The sequence below is a fragment of the Dipodomys spectabilis genome, unplaced genomic scaffold, assembly GCF_019054845.1.
Source record: "Dipodomys spectabilis isolate Male_0828 unplaced genomic scaffold, ASM1905484v1 ptg000050l, whole genome shotgun sequence".
Lineage (NCBI taxonomy): Eukaryota > Metazoa > Chordata > Mammalia > Rodentia > Heteromyidae > Dipodomys > Dipodomys spectabilis.
This window is the reverse complement of record NW_024870727.1, coordinates 14,533,343-14,551,156: the sequence shown is the minus strand read 5'-3', so window position 1 is coordinate 14,551,156 and position 17,814 is coordinate 14,533,343. Positions and strand designations below refer to the sequence as shown.

The window sequence follows — 17,814 nt, the reverse complement described above, 5'->3', positions numbered from 1 at the left end:
CTGGAATGAGCATTAGTGAATGGGGAACTGCCAGGTACAGTAGGGAGGTGGCTGCTGAGGTAGATAGTCTTCTGTGAGTCAGATTTGTACCAGCAAAATTATCCTGGGGCCTGTGGACTTTACTGAAATAGTTCAAAGGGCGGAGTACTACCTCTGAGACCATCAAATCCAGTTCATCATCTTTTATACCTTTAAGCCTGGTAGAGAACTTGTAGAGGTCTGGGTGAATTTGTCTGCTGGGACACCTTCCCTAGGTGCAGTGAGTCAGGATCAAAGTGACAAGGATGTGCATGTCTTGGTTCAATGTGCTTTGAGTTCTTGATACAGCATGTGATGATTAAAATGCAAAGTACTTACGGGATTCTCTGTTTTCTTTACAGACGGCAGCTGAATATGTGAAATCTCGACTCCCAGAAGCCCTCAAACAGCATCTTCAGGACTATGAGAAGGACAAGGAAAACAGTGTGTTGTCTTATCAGACCATTCTTGAACAGCAGATTCTATCAATTGACCGGGAAATGCTAGAAAAACTGACTGTATCCTATGACGAAGCAGGTATGTTTTTTTAAGCTACACAGACACGTGTAATTTTTTCTCCTCCGCAGAATTTCTGTGTAGACCTTGGTTAAATGTAGACTTTTGTCTGAGGTAGATGGTTAAGGGCAAACCAGATTCAAATAATAAGTTTCTTCTCTGTAGTTTGACTGCCATAAGTTTTTTTCAGGAGATTCTAGAAATGGCTCTTCAATATCAAATCCCTTTAAATTTTTGCTCTTTCTTAAATGGAATGGTCCTGGTCATTTATCAACTGTGTCCCTCTATTGATCTGCTTTTTTTGGGGGGAGGGGGGAGGGAGTCCGGTCATGTGGCCTGAACTCTGGGCCTGGGCGCTGTCCCTCAGCTCTTCAGCTCAAGGCTAGCACTCTACCACTTGAGCCACAGCACCACTTCCGCCTTTTTAGTTTTTGCTTATGTGGTGCTGAGGAATCAAACACTCTACCACTGAGCCACCTTCCCAGCCCTTGATCTGCTCTTTTAAGGTATCACTTTGGTTTTGGATATCCACTGAAAACTTTTATGTCTGAAAACCCAAGTACTATTAATTGAATCAAATATATTTTTTAAATGTATTACACATTTTCTGTGCTAAGGAGAGACTATTTTTTCCCTTGTAGTTTGAAGATGAATTTGGCTTTTTCTTTACACATCAAATGAAACCTACTCCCTAAATAGTACATCTAAGATTCTGGCTTCTTATTCATGAAGTTGTAGACATACCTTCATGTGATGTCATCTTTATATTAGGTTGTGGGCTAAGGTCCAATTTTAATGAAACTATTGTACTATTAGAATTATTAAAATATTAAATTGAATTTGCAAAGCAGAATATCCCAAGTAAATTTTCTCTACTTTCCCTCACCAAAGAAACAGCAGAGTAAAATATATAGGAAAATGAATTTTTGATGGTCAAATGTTGATTTTTTTTTCCATTGTTAACATTGAATTTTTTTCCAGCTTCACAGGTTTTACAAAGGGTTTACAATCGAACATGCCCACTTAACTTGTCCAGTGCTTCTTGATGACCATGCCTTCCATCAGTGTCCCTCAGGCTCCCTGCCCCTTTTCACAACCTCACTTTACATTTCCTACTTCCTTTATCACATGTGTACATTGAGTATTCTGACTGTATTGGTTCATTTTTTTTTTTTTTTCATTCATCTCCCCTACTATCTTCCCCCCCATGCAAAGTTGTTTCGGCTTCCTGATAATCATTTTATTAAACTTCCAGTTGTTCAAAAGGTTTACTCCATGGAGTTTAACTTCTGCATATACAATGTATTAGTTAGCTTGCTTATGTATACAAGCATCTACCTGTACGTGTGTTTACATGGGAGGTTGTGTTTTGGGTCTCATATCTACATATGAGAGAAAACGTGTCCCCCCCCCCCCCCCCCGGCTTTCTGGGTCTGGCTCCCCTCAGTATGATGCTTTCCAGATCTTTCCATTACTCTACAAATGACTGTGTAAAGTTCCAGGGTGTGTGTGTGTGTGTGTGTGTGTGTGTGTGTGTGTGTGTGTGTGTGTGTGTGTGTGTGTTCTTTCTTCTGTTATAGATCATGTGGGCTGCTTCCTTACGTTGGCTGTTGTAAATTTGCTGCAATGAGTATAGATGTACAGGTTGTTTCATTGGATCTTGTCATGGAGTATTTCAGATAAATGCTCAAAAGTGCTATCACTGGATCACCAGTAGCTCTATGTTCAGTTTTTTTGAGGAATCTCCATACTGATTTCCAAAGTGGTTACACTAATTTACATTCCCACCAGAAGGCCAATATTTTAAACATCAGGAACTTACACTTTTATTTTCACAAGAATTTTTTTGTATGTGTGTGTTGTTAGTCTTGCCACTTGTACTCAGGGTCTGGGCACTGTCCCTGAGTTTTTTTCTCAAGGCAAGTGATCTGACACTTGAACAATAGTTCCTCTTCCAGCTTTTTGATGGTTAACATGAGCTTTTTTCTTCTTCTTCTTTTTTGCCTGATCTGGCTTCAAATGTGATCCTCAGATCTCAGCCTCCTAAGTAGCTAGGATTACAGGCATGAGCTATGGGCATCCAGCCTCACAAGGATATTTTTACAGTGCCTCTTACTTTTTTCAACATAATGTAAAGCAGTCTCAGTGCTGAGATTCTTAACATCTGATTTGAAACTTTAATAGCACACAGAGTACATTTTTTTTTTTTTTTTGTTGGTCATGAGGCCTGAACTCTGCACCTGCGCATTGTCCCTCAGCTCTTCAGCTTAAGGCTAGCACTCTATCACGTAAGCCACAGCACCACTTCTGGGTTTTTCTGCTTATGTGGTGCTGAGGAATTGAACCCAGGGCCTCATGCATGCAAGGCAACCATTCTACCATTGAGCCACCTTCCCAGCCTGAGTGCACATTTTTTAAAACCCTATACTAACATTATGCTCCATTTGCCTAACCATGAATTCAATATTTCAATGATATGAGTCCCCATTATATTCTACCCTGTGACTCCTTCATAGCTCTCTCAAGGAGCCTCACTTCTCAACTTACCCAAGACATCTCTCTTTCCATTTTGTTAGTTTTCTAGATGTACTAGTTTTCTTCTGCCTGTTAGATGGTGTTCTCTCCCTGTCTGTCTCTGTCTCTGTCTCCTTCTCTCTCTTTCTCCCTTTCTATCTGTCTGTCTGTCTCTGTCTGTCTCTGTCTCTTTCTCCTCTCATCTTCCCCCATAGCCCAGGTAGTATTAAACCCAGAGCATTACATCTCTTACCCTTAATGGAAAACAGAATGGTGTTTAGCCTCAGTCAAGATAATATTTAAATACTCATAGTCCTTTATTATTGTGGAGTTTATGTTCCACCCACTCTTTGCCCCCATACCCACTTCCTGGGGAAAAATTTCCAAGATCCATAGACTTGCCTGAAATAACAGTTACTTTGTTGTAGGGTTGAGACTAGTCTCTAATTGTTGATCAAGCTGTGTATTCATCACAACGAGGCAGTTTCGTGTTTGCTTAGTGTGCATTAATCAAGTATAGTGCATTAGTTAAGTGCATCAGCCATATACTAGGTGGTTCAAAGGAAGGAAGGAAGGAAGGAGGGAGAGAGGGAGGGAGGAAACAGAAAGATGGGTTGCAACTTGATATGTAGAAAACATGGATCTTGCTTAACATCTTGTTGGAGAGCTGAAACATATGACTTCTCTTTAAACTCCCTAGGAATTGGAGGCATGTGTACCCTGCATTAGTCACAAGGTATTAGAGTTAAATGAAGGTGGGCGGTCCAGAATTAGAAAAAGTGGCTCAAGGTTTGCGTGGACTTTTTTAGGTTGAGGACATTAATTTAACTGACGGATGAACACTAAAGTGGATTTGCAAAGAGACGAGGTTAGTGTTCTAGTCGGTGGAGTAGCACAAATAGACACCAAAATGGAGATGAACAGCAGCCATAATTTCCCATCATGGAAATTCTTCTACAGGATTAATTCTCTGCCTTCCTATGTTGTTGTTGAGTAACTACTAATCTTCAGAATTACACTTGTACTTGTGGAAATACTTTGGCACAGAATTAATGTCTCAATAAATCTGGGAAAGACTTAAGTTCCAGGCCTCCCCTCTAGCTTAATAGTGATGTGATCTTTAGCTCATCAATCTCTCAGAACCTTCTTCTTCGTATTAACTTTGATATGCTTCACAGAGCTGTTATAATAACAGAATAGATCATGTTTGGGCCTTAGAAATCATATTGCAAATGCTAGTTAATGCCACCAAAGCTGGGTAAGAACAGACTTGGATCTCATTTCTCCCTCAATCACTTTAAGGCTTCTTAGGGTCCTTTCCTTGCATGTTGTGTTTGAGAAACAGAGAGACATTTTTTAAGGTGTTCCTCAGAAGCCTTGGGATATGAAGCATCAGCCATTTGTTAAGTCGCCCACTCTGAGCTCCATTCGCCTTTGGTCATTTTGCGTGAGCTAATACAGGATGACAGATTTGATGGAGGCTGTGTGTACACATGGATGAGCGAGTGGCACTGCGGTCACTGTCTCCTCTATACCTAACTATTAATGATGAAATCACAATGAGAGGAGAAAAGAAAAAATGTGGCTATTTAATAGGAAACTATTTTATCATGGTACTAAGGAACCAGGGCAGAATATCCAGTACCGTGAGATTTAACATCCTATAGTAAGAGCTTTATTTGCCTACAGTGTTCAGGCTCTTTCTAAGCTATCCTGGTCTTTACTTTCTCAGTTTTAGGAAGGAATTAATTGTTAGAAAATATCTTGGTCTCTAGAGAGGTTAATTTGTATTTTGTGTTCATTCACTGATAAATCAGCCTGTGTGACTTAATGAAAGTTATTACCATCTGTGGCTTCTAAACTCCTAAACCCTAATTAATGAAAAAGCCCTTAGACAGTTGTCTAAAACCTCCCTATTTGCCCTCTCTCTGTTCCTTCTTCTCCTTTAAATATACACAACCTTTAATACTTTACTCTTCTATAGTTCAACCATCCAGTAACCTAAAAATCCAGCAAAAGAACATGGGCAGTCAGAGTCATGTGTGCATTCAGACTACATCACAGAATTTGTGGACAAGTCCCTGAAACATTCTCATCTAGATTCTGTACATTTTTACCTTATGTAGTTCTCACTAGTTCAATTGTATTTTCCAATATGATATTTTGTTTTATTCATGCATTCATTCGGACATTTTTATTAACATCAGTTAGTTGTACAAGGGAGTTTCATTTTAGCATGTCCATTTGTGTATATAGTGTACACCTGATCACTCACATCTTCCATCATTCTCCCTCTTCCCCGTCTTCCATCCCAAACTAGTTTCCATAGCTTATTTTCACACATATAAACATAAATTATTATGGCTATATTTGCCATCCTTCCCCCTCTCCATTCATCTATTCTGTCCAAGTGTTTAAATTTTATAATCTTCTTTTTGTTGAACTGCATGTTAATTGTTCAAAGAGGTTTTATTTACCATGGTGTATCTCACAGCTCCATGTACTAGATTGATTTCTATACACACACACACACACACACACACACACAAGCTACACATGTGCAATCCTTTCTGTAGTTATACATGCATATGTTTGTTTTAGGTCTCATATTCACATATGAGAGAGAATATGTGACCTTCTTTTTCTGAACCTAGTTTTCTTTGCTTAATATGAAGTTTTTATTCTTCTGAATAACATTGCGTACGTGTGTGTGTGTGTGTGTGTGTGTGTGTGTGTGATTTTCTTGATCCATTTATTGGTTGTAGGGAAGGGCATCTGGGCTATTTATATACCTAGGCTATGGTGAATAGCCCTGTAATGAACATGAGTGTGCAGATGCTACTATTGAATCCTAACAATATTTCTGTGGATAAGAGCTCAGATGTTATCACTAGATCATAGAGTGGTTCTATCTTTGGATTTTTCAGGAACCTCCAAATTGGCTTCCGTGGTGTTCACACTAGTTTACATTCTCACCATGATGAATTAGGATTCCTTTTCCCCATGTCCTCCCCAGCATTTGTTGTTGCATGTGTTCTTGATGATGAACCATTGTGACTGGAGTAAGATGAAAGCAGTCTCAATGTCATTTTGATTTGCATTTCCCTTGTAGCCAGGGATGTATTTATTGGCTATTGTAGTACTTTCATTAAGTGTCTGTTGAGCTATTTTGCCCATTTACTAGTTGGGTTATTGATTCTTTGGGAGTTTAATTTTTTGAGCTCCCTGCATATTCCAGTTATTGTCAGCTGGCAGAGTTTTTTCTCATTCTGTTGGCTGTCTTTTCAGTCTGGTGGTTACATGCAAAAGCTTTTCAGCTTGATGCAATCCCATTTGTCAATCCTTGCTTCTATTTGCTTAGCTTCTGGAGTTCTATTCAGGAAGATACTGCCTCCACCCATAAATTCTAGTGTTTTTCCTATCCTAGCCTGTTGGTGTCATCCTTTTATGAGTAAAACTGAAGAAACTAAGAATAGAAGTGGCAACCTTAAAGCTACAAATGACAAAGCCAACCTCACACTATATGAGAGAAAAAAACCTATTTTCTCTAACATCAGAAACAAGGTAAAGCTGGGCGCTGGTGGCTCATGCCTGTACTCCTAGCTACTGAGGAGGCTGAGATCTGAGGATCACAATTCAAAGCCAGCCCGGGCAGGAAAGTCCATGAAACTCTTATCTCCAATAAACCATTAGAAAACTGGAAGTGGTGCTGCGGCTCAAGCGGTAGAGTGCTCGCCTTGAGCTGTAGAGCTGAGGGACAGTGCCCAAGCCCAGAATTCAAGCCCCAGGACCCACAAAAAAAAAAAGATACAGATGTCCACTTTCTCTGCTCTTATTCAGTATAGTACTAGAATTTCTAGCCAGAGCAATAAGACAAGACAATGAAACAAAAAAGGATTCAAATAGGGAAAGAAGTAGAATTGTTCCTATTTGCAGATGACATAGTTCTATACATGCCCCTCCCCCCCCCAAAAAAAACCTAAAGAAATCTATTCCAGACTCCTTGAATAAGTTCTCTGATATAACAGGATGAAAAATTGTCGTAGTTTTCCTGTATAGCAGGATAAAAGGGAAATTAGGAGAACAATTCCATTCACAATAGCTTCAAAGAAAATGAAAAGAAAGAAAAGAAAATGCTTAGATATAAACCTTATAAGAGATGAAGGACCTCTACAGTCAAAACTAAACTTTTTTTTTTTTTTTTTTTTTTTTTGCTGGTCCTGGGGTTTAAACTCAGGGCCTGAGCACTGTCCCTGAGCCTCTTGATGCTCGCCACTTCCAGCTTTTTCTGAGTAGTTTATTGGAGATAAGAATCTCTTATGGACTTTCTTGCCTGGACTGGCTTTGAACCGCAATCCTTAGATCTCAGCCTCCTGAGTAGCTGGAATTAAAAGCAAAACCACCAGTGCCCATAAAACTAAATTTTTTTTTAATGTGACAGGATCTTGTTATTTTGAATCCTTTATTTAAAAAAAAAACATTATTTCACTTTGCTAAAATTTCTTTGTGTGAAAATATTTTTCATGTCAACATAAGGTTTCCTTTTGAAATTGCCATTCACTAAATATTCTCCTATGTCAAACATTTATTTTTTCTTTTATGAAGAATACAAAATATGCATTTGAGTGCATTTCATATTGTTCAAGAGAGAATTGACTTCAGGAAGTAAAGAGTTCAGGAAGTATAAGAGTATAATTCTATAGGATTAGAATTAGAAGGCAGGAAAAGGAGATGAGACTTGGTGTTATGACATTAAGAAAAGCAAGCCACAGGAATAATGAGCAAATCCAGAAGAAGCAGTTCCTTAGATCTCCAACAGTGCACTATACATGAAGTCATCTCAATATTGACAGAGTTGACATCATTCATCTTTACAGTAGTGATTCGTGATTCGCAGTGAGAAGTTTCAATGGCATTGTTATACTCTATAAAAAACGGGAATTGTCTGAAGAGCTGAGGGACAGCTCCCAGGCCCAAGAGTTCAAGCCCCACGGCCGACCAAAGAAAAAAAAAACGGGAATTGTATAATCCAGTGTCTTATTCAGGCTGCTATAGCAAGCTAGCATAGTCTGGGTGGTTTACAAGCGATAGAACTATTTCACTCAGCACTCAAGACTGGAAAGCCAGAGACCAAAGGTCCAAAAGATTCAGTGTCTCTCTTGGGTCTGCTTTCTGTGGACAGATGCCTTCTTCTTGGGCTCGTACATGGCAGAAGGGGCAAAGGACCTCTCAGGGCCTTTATTATGAGGGCATTAATTCTGTTCAGAGGGCACTGCCTGCTTTCAAAGGCCCAATATCCTAATATCCACACAGTGATGATTTGCTTTTGTTTTAGTAAGACTATCCTCACTGGGAAAAATACCTTGGGAAAAAACTACTTAAAAAGAGGCAAGATTTGTTTTCCGGAATGCAAAGGGTTATTTATATTTTCTCTATGAGTGTTTTTATTTGAATTGGGAAAATTTGCTAAGAAAAGTAGTGGCGTGATTTGACAGTAAATCATAGTAATTCTCAACAGTCTCAGAGGGCATCATTAATGAAAATATTCATTGTTGCCATAGTGTGCCAAAGTAGAACTGTTGGGGTGCAGGGGAGAGTCCTTCTGCAGGTGTTCAGTTTTTTCTACTGTTCTTATTTCTGTTTCTGTAACTAATCTCAAACTCTGTTTTTGATTTTTTTTTTTTAATGCTTGGATTAAATAAATAACCTCCATTGTCCCTTGTAAAGGACAAAGTAATATGGCCTGTAATGCCTGGCATGAGAGAGAATTGTGCACCGAGTAGACCCATATATTTGAGGGTAGACCCATGTATTTGAGGGTAGTGACACTGTCAAACTCCAGAGCTCTAAGCCACAGGAAGAGTAGAGTCTAGAAATGAGCAAAGAGCTGTGTACTCTTCCCTTTGGGAGAGGTCGAGTGTACCTGAAGTGTGCTGTACACTCACGGTAAGTACCTGAGATACTTTCTGACCTTGCTGTCTAGGTCTTCTGCGTCTCAGATCTCTTCTCAGACCTTGAAGGGTTTGATTTCTGGCCTTCTCTTCACTAGACACACCTATAGCTTCCCAGAGAGCACATCATGCAGGTATATACAAACAGTGCTCACAAGCTGAAAGGGAACCAGACAATGCAGATGAGGAAAGGAGGGCCCCCAGCTGGCCGTTTTTTGGGTTCATTAATGCCCCAAGACCTGCACATCCATAGATGAGCATCCAGAAGCCATATACAGCTTCCCCAGAGCAAGTGAGAACGAAGGAGCAGCATTCATTTCTTAGTCTTTGTGATCGTCTGATGCAGCTCAATAGTAGAAATTTCCTGGAAGCTGAATCAAAGCTTAGCGCTTTGGAGAAGAGCTTTTAAAAGGATGGGGAGATGTGGTGTTAGCACTTTAGGACGTCGCTGAAGGTTACCCCCTGTGAAGTTTCTTTTATCTTCCTCAAAATGGATGATACCTGCAAGTTTTAATTGAGCCATTAGTGTCATAGCAATCAGTGCTCTCAGGAGGGCCACCATTTCCTGTTATCAGGAGATCCACCACACACCCAGAAACCCACACCACTGTGAATTTTTTAGGGGCCTTCTAGGTTTTCAAAGAACATTCCAGAAATGCAGTCAAAGGTATTTTCAAGAAATTTCTTCATTCTCATAAATAGTGAATTTCTCAGTTTGTTTTTCAGATGGGTCCCAAGGGACAAAATGACACTAAAGTTGCTTTATAGCTCATTCAGGACCCCATTCTAGGCTCGGAAGATTTCCCTCTCCAGGGACCTGCTGACCAGAATTGGAGGATTTGGAAGGAAGAAGAAAAACTGAGTCCCAAAAGAAACTTGAGATGCCAGTTTCCAATTTTCTTTAAACAATTAAACTCTGTCTTGTTTATTTTGCTATTAGAAGATTAATATAAATCTATTTGGCATGCTTTTAAAACGTAGAAAAAAAGGAAAGAATAATATCTAATTTTACTACCTGAACATAGTTACCATCTTTGGTGTGTTTTTAACTAGTAATTTTTCTTTGCTGAGTTTTAGTTATTTATGTCCAAATTTATCTTTAAAAAAAAAAAAAGAATACTGAAATGTACCAGCAAACTACTCACAAATGTGATTCCTAAAGGTAGCAGTATTTTGTTGGTTAAATAGGGGACAATCACCATCTTTGATAAGCCTCGCTTCCTGCCTGGGCCTGCGCTGGATGCAGCCTATCTGTAGACTTACTGTTGTAGCAAGGATGAGAGACATTTACTACCTCACCCAGATGTTTCTGTTGAGAATGAGTGTCACAGGCTTTAGTGCCTGGGCTGGCCTTGTACTATGATCTCTGTGGTTTTAGCCTTCCATATATCTGGGATTATAGGTGTGAGCCACTGGTGCCTGGCTTTACCATACATTAAAAAGAAAAAGTCTAGCCAGGCACCAGTGGCTCATGCCTATAATCCTAGCTACTCAAGAGACTGAGGTCTCAGGATCATGATTCAAAGCCAGCCCAGACAGGAAAGTTCCTGAGACTCTTTCCTCTAATAAACCACCAGAAAAACAGAAGTGGCACTGTGGCTCAAAAGGTAGAGTGCTAGCCTTGAGCTGAAGAGCTGGGGGACAGTGCCTAGGCCCTACAACCAACCAAAAAAAAAAGAGAGGAGGAAAAGGAAGAAGAAGAGGAGGAGGAGAAGGAGGAGGAGGAGGAAGAGGAAGAAGAGGAGGAGGAGGAGGAGGAGGAGGAAGAAAGGGAAAAAATCTGTAAATATATACTGATCTAAGTTTTCTGGTGAACAAAATAAAAATTTAAATTTTAAAGGACTTTGCTGAGTGTACTGGAAACTAAAAGCTAGCATTGAGATTTAGAATCAGGAAGTGCCACCTTTAATGATTAAAAACCTTGAACTAGAATTGTGTTTAGCTTTCTAATCAAGTTGCCATTGTTTGCCACAATGGAGGTAGGTAATATTACCTGTCTCCGAAGTAGTATTTGATTACAAGGACTGAAGAAAATATGTTCACTTCCCAGAAAATAATTGTTCCAGGTGGTCACAATTTAAAGTATGTTGGCTGTGCAGAGACAAGGCGCCAATGCTATCTGCTTCTTTTCTTCTCTGCACTATCGGGATTTCGGTAACCAAGGCCCGATTGGAAGGCTTATCATAAATTTTCATGAGATCCAAGGTAATAGAACTTGGAGTTCGTAGAGAAAAAAAAGATCATTCCTCAAGTGCTAGGATTGTACTGTATTGACTGTCCACCTGTAGTGGTAAGGGTAAGCCAGATGTGTCCTCTCCTTGATAGCTGGCTGATGTTTCATGGCATCTAGCAAGATGTTAGGTTCAGTGTTTGCGATCTGCTAGATACTCGAACTTCATTTGGTAAGTTGCCTCACAAAAGGCACTGTTTTCAAGCCCTCTACCACGGCTCAGAGGACTTCCCTTTGTATTTTATTCTTGGTTAATGTCCTAGTCTCAAGGCTGTGTGTTGTATGCCATTTCTGGCCAGGCTGGTTTGATGAAGAGTTTCTATAGTATATGCCATTGAAAAGCCCCTTGATAGTCTAAGGAGAACTGTGAAGTTTCTATGGAGAAATCACAAGAAATCTCTATGCACTCAACACAAACATTTACTCACACCTGGTTCTAGATAGGTGCTCAGAGTCTAAGAGGTAGGGATGGAGAAGCATACGGCCTTTGAATGTACAGCTGATCTGTGTCTGTTCATCTGGTTTCCTTTTTTTTTTTTTTTTAAGTTGTTTGTGAGGCTTGAACTCTGGCCTGGGGGCTGTCTCTGAGCTTTTTTGCTTAAGCTAACTCTCTACCACTTTGAGCCACAGCATCACTTCCAGTTTTCTGGTTGTTCACTAGAGATGAGAGTCTCCCGGACCATCTTGGCTGGGCTGGCTTTGAACTATGATCCTCAGATCTCAGTACCCTGATAGCTAGGATTACAGGCGTGAGCCAGGGGTTCCTGGCTTGTTAATCTATTTTCTAAGATCACTTTTTCCCTACCTAAGTCAGCACTTCATTCTCTGATCTCTGTTTTACTCAAAGAGAGAAGTAACACATTGCATTTTTATTATTTATTATCTACTTATCGTCTAAAAATTTGACTTGCCACACTTTAAAAAATAATATTACAATAAAATACAAAATAAAAGCCATTAAAAAGAGGCCAATATGCTGTCCACACAGCAGCTTAGTGTAGAGTATAAGTGATACACGTCTCATTTCCCTAAGCTTGAAGACAGCCAGAGCCAAAAGAGGAACCTTTTAAGTTCCGAAGTTGTCAGTGATCCAGCAGGCAAAACTGACCTGTTTTCAAATGGAGATGACTTTTCTTTTGGCTTGTGAAGACCTTAAGCACGAAGTCCCTTGTTTATATACAGGGCACTGAGCGTGTCTTAGCCTGGGTCTCCAAAAGCAGAGCCTGAAACTAAAGGCTTGAGAGCAGATGGTTGATTTGGGAATGAGATCCAGGGAGCTGTGGTGAGGGCCCGGGGAGGACCTCCTGGAGCCCAGCTCCCCTCAGGACAGCTCCTGCATATGCTGGCTGCCTTCTGAAGTTTGTGGATCGCATCCTACACCCATTTGGCCCTGGTCCCATCCCCATACTGGTCAAGGGAGCTCCACTGCCACCAGCTTCCCTGTATATCTGATGTGTGTGTGTGTGCGTGTGTGCGTGTGTGTGTGTGTGTGTGTGTGTGTGTGTGTGTGTGTGTGTGTGTGTGTGTGTGGTGGGTTTTGTATGGGCATGAGGAAGGAAACACGTGATAAATCACTTGGACCAAGGCCATGTCAGACTTTACCTGGTCCCTCCACCAGTGGCTAAAGTATGTGGTGGAAAATGGGATAATGGTACACTAGACCATCACACCAAATGAAATGCTAAAACATCACATAGCAAATTGTACAAGTTCATTGTATGGTCATTGTTTGCTTTAGTAACTATCAAAGTTGTAGATACACAGTCTGTGTGTACCATATATCATGTGGATATATCCAGTATAGAGAATACTCTAATTTATAGAAAATCTTACATAAAACAGAAGATGAGAAAAAAGAAAGATTTTTGTCGTATTTAGCAGCCCAACAGAGTAGCTTCCACTTCAACGATGCGTGGTCATTTTTTTTTTGAAACATTAATTCAAATATCTTTAATCTGAGAGCACAATGAGAAACAGCTTTCACTTTGGAGTGGATTTCCACAGTTATTTAAAAAAAAAATAGAAACAAAGCATAATCTACCACAGGCAAACTCCTAGTGGTGGTTACTCTGGGAAGAGAAACTAGGGAAAGATACTTTTTTTTGCCAACTGTACTGCTTACATTTTTAACTTTGTCAAGTATTTTCTGGTCTTCATTTTTTTTAAGTAAAAGAAAATTAAAACTAGACAAACTCTTTCTGTTCCATCTCTTGTAGCTTCAGTTTGGAGAAGGCCATTTTCTTTGTCTTCAGTGAGGGTTTTTAACCTTAATATCTCTGGCACACGTCAAGTTCGTTGACTCACTGACCCGGCAGCCATCCTGACCTTCAGTGCTAAGGTCAGAGAAGGTCATCAGTCAGACTCCTATGCCTGTGTGTGCTAGTGTACCAGGGCTCCAGCCATAAAAGTCCAGAGCAGGGCTGGCCTTATAGAAAAGAATAATTCATCTGGAAAAGAAACGGATCTTGAGTGTTGGCACTGCAGTGTGGCACCATGTCACTGTGTCCCATAACAATGTGGAGGGCAGTGAGTATTCTGTGAGCTATGGAAACTTGGGAGAGAGAGGAGGAGAAGGAGGAGGCAGATGGCATGGAGTGACTGAAGCCCACCTGTGGAAACACAAGGTATGATGTCTGAGTTATTGGTGTTTATGTGCATCAGAAGGTGGCATGTGCAGACCTTGAAGTTAAGGAGGCAGGGAATGATGTCAGAAAGTCAACTTTGGTCTTCAAATGGGCACAGGCTGACCTTGAGCAAAATTAAAGAATCCTAGAACCACTTCAAACTGCTTCCAGATTCCTATTTTTGAAGCAGATGCGATCTATCAGATTTGCTCGGCTTTTAATCTGCTAGTCTCAATCATTAACTAACTACACTGAATTAAATATTTTTCTCTGTGATCCTGAAGCTGCTTAACTGATCTGCTTTGCTTAGCTGAGCATCCTGGGGTAGCAAGCAAAGGAAAATGTGACTCTGCTTTTGGTGTGTATACTACTAAAGCAAGCACTAAAAAAGAAATAGTGGTTTCTCATCTTCCTTTCTGCTTGGGGAAACTAATTTATGGGGAAGTCAAGTGACCTTCTCTGGGCCTGGAATAGAATAGTATGGCCTGTCTTTCAAAACCAGAGCTTTTCTGGAAGCCGCCATTTATTCTTTACTAACTTGCGTCTTCTGCTCAGATAGAATTTAGAGTGGTATTGCAGTTAACCACCAATATCTATAGATTCTTCATAGGTAGCCTGAGAATCTCAAGGGACTCTCTGTGTCTGTGGCTCCTGACTTCTCATTTCAAGAGAAACAAAGGAGGATATCAGTTAGAGAGGTGATGAAGGATAGTTGTGAGTTTCCATTGTTAAGAAAGAGAGAAGGGCTGGGAAGGTGGCTCAGTGGTAGAGCGCTTGACTTGCATGCATGAGGCCCTGGGTTTGATTCCTCAGCACAAGATAGGCAAAAAAAGAAAAAAAGCCGGAAGTGGCGCTGTGGCTCAAGTGGTAGAGCGCTAGCCTTGAGCTGAAGAGCTGAGGGACATGCCCAGGCCCAGATGAAGGCCCCACGACTGGACCCCCCCCCCAAAAAAAAAGAGAGAATGTTGATGTCTGAGAAAGCTATAGTTTATAGAATTTCAAGCTCAAAACTCATAAATAAATGAAGGAGATAGGAACAGAAAGAAATGAAAGCAAAAGTGATTTGAATTCTGTGGGTTGACAAATTGATCAAGGGAAAACACCTTGGTTGTCCGTGCAGGGGCGTGCTCTTGCCCTGGCAAAGGACATTTTGGTCATTGATAGACTGTACAACAGGGGTCTCCTGAGAGTATGCCAGCAGCTTCGTTTACGTAAGCATGCCCTATGACATCATAGCCATCTTTGTTGGGTAAGAGTACTCCGTGGGGTCTACAGGATGACTAAACCTCTAAGGACAAGTTGTTCCAAATATATTTAACAAGGAAGTGATGGGTGGCTGTACTAGTCAAGGGAGCTCCATTCATCAAGTCATATAGGAGATTGCCAACAGAAACTGTGAAAGAGTATGTGAGCGATTGCAAAAGCATAAAATTAAACAATCTACACACTGAAGAATAAGGAAGGAATAATTGGAGCACACTAAAACTTGATAATAACCTAAAACTCTACCCATTTAGGATGAGATAGAACAATGTCAGTGTTTCAAAGAGAAATTACCTGGGAAACAGGAAAATCTAACGCTCTAATAAGGGTGACCTAAATGAACTTCAACTTTATACAAAGTTGAAATGGAAGCAATCAGAGTAGGTAAACAAAATTTGTAAAATGAATTTTTAAATATTAAAGAGAAAGTGTGCAATAACTTTCCTATAATCTTAGATTTGGAGGGATATTGTTTAATGTTCAAATTTTTAATGTTTTCAAAATAACATGCTTATTGTAGAAAACAAAAAAATTTGGGGGGCTGGGAAGGTGGCTCAGTGGTAGAGCGTTTGCCTTACATGCATGAGGCCCTGGGTTTGATTCCTCAGGACCACATAAGCTAAAAGAAAAAAAGCCAGAAGTGGCACTGTGGCTCAAGTGGTAGAGTGCTAGCCTTGAGCTGAAGAGCTGAAGGACAGTGCCCAGGCCCAGAGTTCAGACCCCACAACTGACCAAAAAAAAAAAATCTTGACAACCGAAAGAATATTTGTGCTCATTTTTCTTTTCCCTTGGTAATCCTGGGGCTTCACCTTAACCTCGTGCTTGATCAGCAAGTATTCTGCCACTTGAGCAATGCCTACAGCCCTCAACAAAATGGTTAAATCCATAATCCTGTAAAGGTGACTGCTGTTTCCACTGTGGTATGTGTATTTTCAAAATCTCCTCTCATATATGTACATGTATATATATGTGTGTATTATATATAGATAGAGGGGGGAGGGAGTGAGGGAGAGAAGGAGAGAGGGAGAGGGAAGGAGGGAGACTGTGAGAACTAGGTTTGAAATACGTGGATAGAGGAGGCCACAAACTTAGGCCACAGCAGAAGCTCACCCCTAAAGTAGTCCAACAAGAATATTGCTTCTTCTGCTTGGATTATCAACACTAGTTGTTAGTTGCTTGCTGACATTGTCACTTCTGTAAACTGACTGAGATAGCCATTGCCTTAAAGAATTCTTTCTCAACCTTTTAATTTTCAGACTCTTTCTTTGGCCTCAGCATTTAGGCCCTGCTGACCAGATTAAGCTAATCGTAGACCACATCCTGCTGGCAAAAGAGGCTAGGAAAGCAAGCTTTGAGACTTCTCAGTTTCTGCAGCAGGAGGTGGCTTCTGACTCTTCCCAGTTATTAAAAAGATGAGATAGTTCCCGATGGTGTTACAGATCCACTGGTGATGACTTTGGAACTTGTGACCATAAATAGTGTAAAAAGTGAACGGTAATGCTGTTGGCAGCAGAGTGAATGGTGATGTTAGAAACTGGAGTCAGAAAAACATTAGTTGGATTCTTTCACACATGCCATTTACGGCTATTAAAATATGTTGTAAGAGATTGTGGCCGTTCCAGGAAATCACACTGTCAGATACCCAATGGGCTGGTCCAATGACCAAGTTGTTGTCAACTTAAGGACAACCTTAAGATAGACCTGAGTAAGATTGAGAACTCCAGGACTTGGTAGCCGGGCCTCATTTTGTCCTCATCGGATGAGCAAGTTTCAGCGAGGCATATGTTTTCTCTAGTGTTATATATTGTTTCCTCCTCCCCCCCCCCCCCAGATTAGCCTATTGCTAAATTTCAAGATGATATTTTGTATGCCCTGAAGGATCATCAGGACTTAGAACAGCCAAGAATAATGCCTACAGGATCCAATTCTGTCCTGTACACATGAAAATAGGTTTGATGGAAAAATCTCAGAAGAAAGTTTCACAGAACCTATTTGGAAAGCATAATAGAAGGAAAGTAATATGTATCTAAATGCCCCTAGTATATAAATTTCTTTGAAGATAGTTTTACATTCAAAACAAATAACATATTTTGGAAAATTCTCTGTTGGAAAACATTTCCATATTCCAATATCCACATTAAAAACAACAGTGAACATGTCCAGAGTTGTACTGAAATTAAATAAATGCCATACTTAAGCATAACACGATTGATTTTTCACCTGGGACTCTACATTTTAGTTGTTTTCAGCCAGTATCTGTCTCCATTAGTTAACATCTGTGCCTTGTTAATGTTTTTATTATCGCTTCTAGAGTATGTACTTGCTAAATAGTGAAAAGTATATACAAATTAATAGGATAGGAACAAAAGCCTAAATGTAGTTCTTTTCTCCATAGATGTTTTCAGTATTTTTCCCCTTTTTGGAATGGATCTGGTGATCTTATAAATATTTACATATGCAAAGTCTAGATAATGTACCTAAATATGGCCACCTATTACCCATACTCTTTTGAGATGTAGTATTTCCTTTTTAATATGATGCTGATCCACATTCTATATTATCTCAGTGAAAATAATGCTTTCAAGTCTCAATCCTACTTGGTTTGTGAATCTCAGTGCTACTGGATTTGTGACCTAACTCCTCTTCCATTCATCATTCACAGTCAGTAGTCAATAGCAACCTTTCTACAGCCTCTTCT

The 17,814-nt window shown here is 40.1% G+C and overlaps 1 protein-coding gene across 1 annotated transcript in view; it reads left to right on the top strand.

Annotated features, from left to right (window-relative positions):
- The first annotated feature begins 384 nt into the window (after nt 1-384).
- LOC122107280 (protein phosphatase 1L) overlaps nt 385-17,814 on the top strand; it is a 42,928-nt gene continuing 25,498 nt past the window's right edge. Inside the window, exon 1 of the mRNA XM_042678891.1 lies at nt 385-555. Within this exon, the coding sequence (XP_042534825.1) occupies nt 519-555 (37 nt within the window). The 5' untranslated portion in view covers nt 385-518. The remainder of the gene's footprint in view (nt 556-17,814) is intronic.